The 10893-nt window shown below is 49.8% G+C and overlaps 1 protein-coding gene across 1 annotated transcript; it reads right to left on the bottom strand.

Annotated features, from left to right (window-relative positions):
• Positions 1–3633: 3633 nt before the first annotated feature.
• LOC131263968 (protein escargot) lies at positions 3634–5578 on the bottom strand. The gene is made up of 2 exons (XM_058266256.1): positions 5488–5578; positions 3634–5336 (listed from the first exon to the last, which is right to left on the bottom strand). The coding sequence occupies exons 1-2, from the start codon at positions 5576–5578 to the stop codon at positions 3634–3636; spliced, it is 1794 nt and encodes a 597-aa protein (XP_058122239.1).
• Between the last annotated feature and the right edge of the window lie 5315 nt (positions 5579–10893).

The raw sequence follows: 10893 nt of genomic DNA on the forward strand, positions 1-10893 counted from the left end.
CCGCTTGGGGTTTTTAGTTCTTTTCGCAGGACAACAGCAACAAACAAAAAACAGATGAAACATAAGAAAATCAAACTTCCAGTCGCAAGTTGAAAGCTCCATCGCGTCCCCTTTCTAGCACGACGGTACACGTTGACATTTAGCGACCCTTTTTCCGCGTCATTTCCACGCCTTCGCACCTTCCCAAAGGGCCACCCCCTCTCCTTCTCCCTCCCCTCACACCGCAAAGACGATGGTGCGCGATTGGTGGTACAATGTCAAGTCGACTGCACTCGACATTCGATCGATCGATTGATCGTGAAATCGGAGAGATTGATCGAGTATTCCCTGCTGCAGATTAAGCGAGTTAAGGCTGGTTGGTTGGTTGGGGGTAGGGGGGAGTCTCGATGGGGTTCAGTTTCCCTCCCGCACTTTCACCTCAAGGAGGGGAAGGGGTTCGCGTTTTGTTTGCGGTTTTAAAAGCAATCGGAAAGACAACGCGTCACCTTCTCATCAGCACCCAAAGGGGTGAAGTGGTGGCAGGGGGTGGGTCGTGGATGAAAGGAGATGATCAAAAGCGATAGTCATCCAATGTTGAGAAGCAAAAATAACACGTTAATGAACGCTCCGTTTAGCCCTGACCACAGTCAAGGCAGTTCCTTCCGCTCGCAAGAGGCGAATGTTTCATGGCAAAAAGGCCCTATTGACTCCTTTTTGAAACACATTTTTTTCCCTTTTTCACATTCTACTCTTTCTAAGAAAGAGCGAAGGAAACACATCTTCAAGCCACACGCTTTGTACCGAAACTGTCCTTTAGCCAAACCCCGTTTGATCGTGTTCTTTCGCATTTCGACCAAATTTGTCATCTGCTTTTATTTTTTGCTGCCATCCGCTCGGTTCTGTTTCGCGTGAACATAAACCGGAACTGGAGACCGGATGTTTATGGTGTTTATTTTGCTATGTGGGAGGTCAAGTCTTTTCTCTTGCTTAAATATATTTCTTGAACGACACAAAAAGGTGCGAGGAAGTGAGACACGAGCAAGATTTATGGATGCTCTCAATTTGAGATCACATTTAGAGCAATTTCGTTTAAGATTATGAATTGGAAGAATGTTCGAGTAGGTTTGGTGAATATGATTCGTAAAATGTTGTGATACTGTTATTATATTGCCACCGTTATTTTAGTTGTTTTTTTATGAGAGAAAACGGATGTCAACAAAAGTTCATGATATTTCCACATTTTACCTTTGCCCTTCCGGCTGCGTTACAAAATTTGTTCTTCTCAAATCCTAACGGTACGTTAAGATTAGAGCTAAAGCCTCGCTACTGACCGATCACCTTGGTCTGAGAGGAAGGAACTAATCCTGACCTGACCAATCGACCTGGTTAACCTAAAACTCCTCGCCTCCAGGGGCAGCTCTAGATTTTTGCAGCTTCTCTTATGCCATTTTCTATCCGCAAACCATCTTCCGGCACACCTGTAAGCTACCTGCAACTCCGCATTCGTTGCACTTCCGGATGCTGGCAAAGGCTTTTCTTCCCCGCGACCTGGTCCCGGGGAGTGAACCAAACAATACCGTTCCGGCAGCCAACTTCCTTCCTTCCACCCGGTCCGGGATTTTCGATCCGGATGTTGAAAGGATGCCAACACAATGCCCGACCGGACGTAATGAGGCACAAGAGAAAGGGGAAGGGGAAAGAAAGGCGAATCCTGCAGCATGCATGCACACAAGTGCCAGCATAATAAAATTGCAATCATTCACCCGCGCTCAGGTGCACTCGGCTTTCGGGGCTGCATTTTTGTGTTTGAATGGAAGTGATTTTTTTTTCAGACGTTTTTCGAACGAATCAGGTTGAAGAAAGGAAGAGCGGAATGAAACGAATCAAGTGAATGGAAGGACATTCAATTTCGGCACACTTTTGTCCGGAATTCTTTTCTTTTCCCCCGCTTACAGGTGACCAAACAAGACGAGAACATGAGGAAGAAAAAAAACGCGTATAGCGAATAATGGCGATCGCCGGAAGTGGAACGGTGCAAGCGGAAATGAAACTGAAAAATAAAATCCCCTTTTCGGATTCCCGCCACCCATTGCTTGAAAAAAGAAAAAAATTACACACAGCATAGGATTTTTCTTTTCATTTTAAATTTTCATTTAATTTATTTTGCTTGGTCTCTTTCGATCGTGTTTGTAGTTCATTTGATCTTAAACGACTATTATTGACGCGCTGCGGTCGCAGCTGCAGCTGGTTGTTGGTGTCTTAAAAACTAGAAACAAGTAAGCTTACTTACGATATACGGTCTGTGTAAAAAAAAAGAAAACAAAATATATTAAGTGACCCCTCTAGAGTTCGGCTTGGCGAGAGGTGTTTGTCTTTTCTTAGCTTTACTGTACAAAACGCGAGCACCACGGCTCTCGTTGACCCTAAGCAACTAGATTGATTTGTCCTGTTCGTTTGCTCTCTGACCCTACTCCGATTCCTGTAGTTTGGGTTCTTATCTTCCAAATGCTACCCTACTTTGCTAGTAGTTTGCTTGTTTCTTGTCGCTTATCTTCCCTCCTTTCCCGAATAACTAAATGGCTTGTGCTGACGGAAAGTCAGGTCATTTAACTGGATCATCGTATCGTTTCGGTTTTTCTTTTTTTTGGCGAACGAAAAGGCACTTGGTTGCATCGAACGGCCGAGCGATCGAAGAACAAGAGGCAAAAGTGTGTTTGAAATCCGAACCGAAACGCGAAAGAAAAAAAGGTGAAGAATTATGGCTAGGCTGGTGTGTTGGGTTGTGTGTTTAAAGTTCCACCCAGTTCTGGCGGTGCTGGCCGCATGAATCCACGGTCAAGAAAACTGAGATCTTCTTACTTAGACGAAAATAAAAGGGAGAAACTAAAGAAAAACCATCCCCCGCGCGGGGAAGGTGATCGCGTCCCCGCCACAACACCAAAAACTGAAGACGAACAGGCAAGGAAACGCGAAAAATAAACTAAAAAATTAAATGTCTGACTAGTTTCGAACAGTATGCGTGTCGCCCTTTCCTCTTTCTCACTCTCTCTCTCGTGTTCTCTTCATCGTTTTTTAAGCTTCTTCCGGTAGACGCATTTTTTAAATTCAATTTCAAAATAAATAATCTTACTAAAGTAGAAAACAAACAAGAACTTTTTTTTTGACGCTGCATTCCCATCCGGGCTTACTCCTAGCCGCGAGCGGGCCAAGGGCAAGAGGATGGAAAGAACGGTGTTGTGCACTAGAGGGAAAAAATGTTGTACGAAAATAAACATAAAATAGAACCAACGTGCGTTCGCGTCGGGAGAGCTTTACAAAAGCCACCAATGGTCAACTCTTTGCAACCTTAACCACTAACTACTAGAACACGCTGCCTTAAACCTAGCTTCCGTAACCTTAGGGGTCATCGTCCTTACTAAATGCATCGCGTTTTTTGTTTGGCAATAGGGGTTTTATCGGCTTCTTCTACCATTAGTTCGTTTCGCTCGGTGCCACAAGGGTTTTTCTTCATTTGTAGGAATTCGAGGTTAAGGCTCTCAGTCTTTGTTTCGCAGGATATGTCGACGTGCGCATCAAAACTCGTTTGAATTGAAGGCACATGGCTGGTTACACCACACTCTCACACACTCTCACACACTGGGCACGGACACTGGCTTACCGTGGCAGAACGGTCGGGATGAAGCTGTCGTCGGGCGATCCGAGGTAGGCGCTCTGGGAGTGCGGGCTGTCGGAGCGGGCGAGCGACGGTACGGGCGAACCGGCCGAGCTGCCGCCACTGCCGGAGCCACCCGGGCAGCCACTCTCCGCGTGCTTGGTCAGCAGCGGAAGGCGCGAAAACGACTTGGTGCAGGTCGGACACTTGAACCGCTTCACGTCCTCGTGCGTCTGCTGGTGCGCGCGCAGATTCGACCGGTCGGCGAAGGCGCGCGAGCAGAGCTTGCAGACGAACGGCTTCTCGCCGGTGTGCGTCCGGATGTGGCCCTGCAGCAGCCACGGCCGCGAGAACGCCTTATCACAGAGGTTGCACTTGCACGGCAGCGTGTGCGTCCGGATGTGCATCTTGAGTGCGCCGAGCGTCTTGTACGGCTTGTCGCACTCCTTGCAGACGAACGTCTTCTGTGCCTGGTTGCCCTCGGCCGCTGGGCAGTGGAACTGCTGGTGCTTCGACAGGCCCGAGTAGGTGGAGTACGACTTGCCACAGTCCGGGCACTGGTAGCGCGGTGCGCCGCCGTTGGCCGACGCCGCCTTCGACTCCTTGCCATCCTTGGCGAGGATGTTCGCGCTGGAGGTGGACTTTTCCATCAGCACGGACGAATCGGAGGTGTTGGGGTTACCGTTGGCCGCACTGAGACTGTTGTTGTTCTCCTCCGAGGCGTCGCTCGGGCTGGCCGGTGCCGAGGAGGACGCCGGCGAGAGGGAACGGCCGCGCGACGAGAGGTACGAGTTGAACGAGGTGTGGCTGGAGGTGGGTGACAGCGATGGGTGGTCGACGGGCATCAGCAGCGAGTGGTGATGGTGGTGCTGGTGATGGTGGTGGGGGTTGTGCGGGCCATGGTGCGGATGGTGGTGCGGTCCGAGACTGTACGGCATGTAGCGGTGCTGGGCGCGCGCGAACGGTTCCGACTTGATGATGTTGTTGTTCTGGTTGAGGCGCAACTCGGGCGGAAAGGCCGGCACGACCATAGAGGGTGGCGGCGAGAGGGACCGCCGTTCCGGGCGGAAGAGGTGGGTCGGCGAGGCGGATGGGCTGGTGCTGTCGCGCTGGCCAGCGCTGTACGGTGACAGCGGTTCGGAGCGAGGTGGCGAGATCTGGCTGTGGTGATGGTGCTGGAGGTGATGGTGTTGGTACAGGGCAGCCTGATGATGGTGTTGCTGCTGAGCCTGTTGTTGCTGCTGCTGCTGCTGCTGCTGTTGGTGCTGCTGCTGCTGGTGATGATGGTGAGCCTGGCTCTGGTGGTGATGGTAGGCGGCGGCACTGTAGAAGTCGGCCGGGTATGGCATCGCGTACGGGAATCCCGGGTACATCGCCGGGAAGGACTTGTACAGGGAGTGGTGGACGGCGGCGGTGGCGGTGGGGTCGGTGGCGGTGGATGAGGCAGGTGAGGAGGTGGGGGATCGCGGCGATCGCGGGTAGTACAGGGACGGCAGCGAGCCGTAGGTCGGTGTCGGAATGGAGATCGGCGACTTGGCCTCGCTCGGGCTGGGCGAGGAGGAGGGCGGTGGCGTTGGGAGTGTGTCCTCCGCCTTGATCACCACCACGACCGTGGGTGACTCGGAGCGGGCCTTCTTTTTCGACTTCATCGAAAGGTCCTGTGGTTTGGTGCTCAAATTTTCCGGCTCCATTTCACTTTCCGAATCTGCGCGAGAGAAAACGAAACAAAAGACGAGAAAACGAAATTTAGAAAATTGTCAAAACTAACACCTTGTGTTTTGCTCGAACATGAACCAAACCACCAAACACTAACACTCAATGCAATTGCCAAATAATCTGATGCAAAAGATAATTACCATTTTTCAGCTCCTCGTCCTTCTGCATGAACACTGGCCGCTTCTTCAGCGGGCAGTTGCTGTAGTTTTTCTGCATAATGGAAGTCGGCATTATTGTTGCGTGCGTAAAACTAGCAGGATCAAACACGTTCAACGTTTATCACACAACGGTCTGCACCGACCAATCGTTCTCAATGCTTTCTTTTTGTTGCACACAGTTCGAACCAGGTGCGAGGAGTTCACTAGCTTTTGGCTTTTTTTTTGTTTCCTCTTCTTCCGTCTGCGAATGCGATCTTCACAGTTTTATTCTATCGCCAACGGCAGAACATTTGAACTTGCTACTTTTTTTTCCTTTTCTCTTCCACTCTTCGTTACACCAAACTCAACCGTTGCTCTTCGGCGCAATTGCTCTGATTCATAACGACACCGGGCACGGTCGCTTGTAATCCTTTGTGCACGGCAAACTTTCCGGTTTGTTCTGGAACTCGATCTCTTCACCACTCTGCTTCTCACACACAGTTGTTGCTTTGTGTCACATCAAAAATCGGAAGCTGCGTTTACTAGACGACACTGAACGGAAACGCACTCAAACGGTTTCGGGGTGCGTGCGTGCAAGCAACACAAACAAAAAACGCACAAGTACGGAACGGAACGCAGGACAAAACGAAAACTTAAAAGAAAAAGCGGGCGAATGCTGCGAGAACGCACGGGCCTGCACGACGGTGTTGCTTGTTCGAGGCGATACTTCGAAATGATACCCTCCGGACCGGTTCGGGCCCTTATTTATAGGCGCACCCGAACCGGTGCACGATCGTGCGCACCTTCCCCTGGCGGCACCGGGTTCGGGTTTTTCCCCTATAACTGTGCCCGGTTCGGCGAATCCGATCGTGTAAAGAGGGCGGAGCTTCGGTGCCTTTTTTTCCTACTTGTTTATTAAAGAGACTTTGCGCTGCCAGGCTTCAGGTACCGTTTCGCGCGGGTCAGTTGTTGCGTTCGGGTGCGTGGTGGGGGAATCAGGTTTTTTTCCAAGAATCCCGATCCTCGCCGAGTCCGCAACGACGGTGCAGTGGTGGGGATTTCTGGCCGACCTGCAGGTGCGCCCGAACACCCGAAGTCCTGGAGTTTCCTGGGAGGGGAAAGTACGCACACCAAGGTACGTGCAACTTGCCGATGCATGCATCTTCGGGGGTTCAGGTTCCCGGGTTTCGGGGCTTCTCGATCAGCCGGTGCCGGAACGTCGTACCGTAAGGAGCTCAAGGTGTGGATCTATTTTTTTTCCTCTTAGTTTTGTTACCTTTACGTGCTCTATGGGCAATGTGGATGTTCAAGTCAAACTCGCATTTAGAGGAAAAAGATCGCACGCACGCTTCCTTAAAAAAACTCTTATAGAAACTAGTTTAAAATAATTAAATTTTACCCTCCTTTTCAGTATGTTTCAATATAAATTTCATACAAGCTTTTCGGTATTTTAACATTCGCTAGCTAATTCAAGCTGAAGTGGATCTGCCCGTGTGGATCATCATCGAGAGTGCTCTATTGGACGGCTGATGGGCTCGTTGAGCATTTACAACATTCTTTTTTTTCCTTTCCGTCGCTTCCATTCCATTCAGAGATTCAAAAATCAACACACAATTACACCCGGCCTGGTTCGGGGTGTCCTCCCTTGCGGAGCCCGTTCCAGCTGCGTTTTTGGAAGCGGCAAAGGATCGAACGAAAGCAGAGACCAAAAGGCAACGCGAGTCCCAAAAGTAATCCCTGCCACTGTCTCTCTCTCTTTCTCTCGGTGCAATATACCAAGCAACCGAGTCAGTTGCGCCAGTTGGGCCAGCTGAGAGTACCTTCCACCCGAACCATCCCGCTCGCCCTTTGGCCAGGAACCAAGGTGCGCTACCGTTGCTAAGGATACTGCGCAGGATAAATGCGTTGCGCAGCGCTTCCCGTCGCCCTCGACCGTGGCCCAGATTTGGTTCACCCTGCGCACGTACGCACGCAGTCCTCCGCGAGGTTCCTCCGACCGGTTGACGATAATCCGACCGACCCTCGGGTGCTTCCCTTGGTTTGCTGCAAACAAATTTTTCCACCGTTCCGTTTCATTTAACTTTGCGCCTGCCGTCACGAGTGTGGGCCTGCGACGTTGCGACGACCAACGGAACGGAGACAGTTTTTTTCTCTCCTCAGTTTGGCGTGAAAGATTAGAGGTAATTGCGGAAGTAATAACGCATCGGAATCGGGTCGATGGCGGATGAAGTCACGACAGCAAACACATTGGGAAGAAGTAAATCTACGGATGTATACATTGTTTTCCTTTGGGCTGACAAATTGTACCTTCAATACACGGATTGGTGATTTGTTATGGACAAGAAATGATTTATTTTGCTTAAAATAAGAACAGAGGACAACAAAACCATATTACATGGCATTTTGAAAACACTTTCATGAGACGATTATGAACTACAAAACGATAACCCAAATTTCAACGACCGAAACAACACCAAAACTATTCCTCAAAAGTTATTTCCGTATCGCACCGACCGACTACATCGATACGCCCTTGAAATTTTAGCTTGAAAAAGGACCTCCAAACCCGACGCACACCGGAACCATGGAAAGTGTTGTGTTTCCCCCTCTGTTCTGCCAGCTCGCACCACCGCCACCATCCCTGAACACATGCCCGAAAAGGACCTCTAAAGTTGGATGCTTGAGGGACGCTTGAAAATTACACCACCATGGGTTTTAGGACGCTGATCGCGCGTTGATTAAAGCTCGGAATTGTTCTGTGATGACTGGCCTGGCCAGGTGAGGTGCATCGAACGGTACAGTGCCGCACGTCGACGCGAAGGGATCCCTTTCAACCGGAGCAGCCGGTTGGTTTGGTTGATCCAACCAAAACCCCTGCTACATCTGTCAGGATTTTGGCTATATACTGGTTTTTTTTTTTGCGCACACACAAACCATCCCTGCACGTTCGCTTTAAAAGGATCTCGGGTGGACTCGATCCCCGATCCGTTAGAGATCGGCCGCTTACTTTTGATTGCACTTCCTCATTGCATTGCACCAGGCCTGGGGCACTGAGGGCGCTAAGCGGAAAGCCAAGGATACGCAATACCTCGAAGGGGTCAGTTCTAAGGGATGAAGAAATTGAAAAGAAAAAAGTGGTCGTCTCCTTGCATTTGTCTCGCGCAAGCTGGAAGCTGTGCCGCTTGCAGGGGGCGAAGAAAATCAACCCAAAAATCATCCCTCCATGCACGCAGGCTGCGTCGAGAAGGAGTCGTTCGGGGCTTCGCTTTTTTTTTGCCAGCCAACCTAGCCCAGTCAGCCAGTCTAGGCCTGCCTCAATCGGTACCGTACAACCATGGCCTAGTGTGGCACCTTTTTCCCGTTCCATCTCCACCCCTCCCGGCTGCTAATCGAGAAGTGGAACGGTACGGTGTTAACAGAAACAGGACCCTCAAGGCGAAAGAAAAAGGGAAAAGTCTTAAGGAAAACCGCACTGTTCATTCTTCTGTAACGATTTTTCTTGCCGGACCCGGTAGAGCGCAACGAACTCCGAAGTTTTCGCCCGGTTCGTAACGGTCGGAGATGGCCAACGGGCGTTTCTTCTTCGATGGCAGCTCGGAAGAAAGATTCCACTTTCTTAGAAAAAGGTCGTCCAACGCAAGCTGCCAGCTTTTGGGCTGCATTGTTCCCGGAGTTTGCCAAAATGTCTTGGGAGGCTTCGAGCTTGGAAGCAGATGAGCGACCAACGGAGGACAATGCCGGGGACAATAGGAAAACGCGTCTGTTCTGGTCGTGTGGCACGATGGCCGTTGGCAGCACGCCACTCACCTGCACGGCGTGTTTCTTTTCCACCATAATGTTCCTTAACACCCGGCATTGAAGTCTTCTATTAAATGCAAAAAATTGCGTCCACTGGAATGCGCACATGCGGAATATCGCCCTCCAATCGCCGCCATTCCCTCCCGAAACGTCCTTCCACTCGGTGCGCATGTCCAGCGCATGCGCCTTTTAAAACATTTTGGCGCGAATAAATCCCGCGTGCCGTGCCATTCAAATCACTTGTCCGCAATGCTGTCGCACCAGCAGCACGATTCGATTCGCCTAAATTCGAACCGAAAGACGAAAATACAGAACACACAAGTTTTGACAAATATTTACATAACATTTTCGCATTTCCGTGCGAGGTTCAAGTTCTGTGGCCAGCGAAGTGGTAGCCAATATATGCTACCAGTAGATTGATGTCATGGCGCACATGCCTACCCGATTTCCAACCCCATTGCTTTCGATGCTCGATACATCATCGCATTCGGCGTGGCGTATGGTGCTGCTGTCTATATGGCCATGGCGGAGGCACCTGGCTTCTTTGTTGTCTATCACTTCCGGTACGGTGCGTTGATAAAGTAAGCGTGCATGCCTTTGCATATCATGTGCCGTGTAGCGTTCGCGTTAGGGGTGCTTCTTTTTTCCCGCTTTCCAGTGGTTTATTCTTCTTTGGCCTCGAGATGCCAGGTGAAACGTGGTGGTCAAACATGGTGTTACTTGTTGGTGGAATTAGAGTGATAAATTTGGAGGCGAATTTATGATAGGATTCGTGAAAAATGTGTCTTGCTTAAAATTACTTGGAATTTGAATTTCCTCTTGCCTTACAATGTTGTTAGACATGTTTAATTAGCGAAATTCTGCTTATTTGCATTAAAAAATGACACTATGTATCTAAATCCCTAAATGTATCCATGTTCACTAAATATAATCAAATAAAAATATTTGTAAAATAATGTTCGTAATCAATTACTCAACCTACCATCGATATGCTCAAGAAAACTAACAAACGATTAATCGTAATTTCTTCTCAGGCTACCTTCGTCGATCCTGCCAGAGCGATTTAAACTTACTCCTAACTAACCTTCCTCAACGCGGGCTCCACTTTGTTTCGCCAAAAAGACGAAACTGTAACGCGAGAACAACGAAAAAAAACCCTTCTTCACAAAACAACGGTCCGGCGCAAAAGCGAACGAACGAAAAACCGTTAGTCACGAAATCGAACTCAAGAACGTTGATCGAAAAGAACAAGATGATGAGATCGAAAGGATGCCGCGGCGAATCGACTCAGAGACAGAGGGAGAGAACGTAGCGTAGATCAGCCGACGTTGGATCGTTCGGTCGGTTTTTTCTCCTTCACCCTTCGCTGGCCACGGTTGAACGCGAAAAAGGAAGCAACACCCGGGGGGCGAAAGAACCACAAAACGATCGACCTTCCAGTGGGGAGGGAGGGAGAGGGAGGGACCAATGTGTGCCACGCGGGCCTGGGTCACCTCCGGAACCGCACGGGTGATCTCGTTTCCGACGCGTACCGAGCATCTTCTGATTCCTCGTCATAAAACGTATTAATCCACTCTCAAACAACCAATGGAAGGAAATGAAATCGAAAGG

The sequence above is a fragment of the Anopheles coustani genome, chromosome 2 (genome assembly GCF_943734705.1).
Source record: "Anopheles coustani chromosome 2, idAnoCousDA_361_x.2, whole genome shotgun sequence".
NCBI lineage: Eukaryota > Metazoa > Arthropoda > Insecta > Diptera > Culicidae > Anopheles > Anopheles coustani.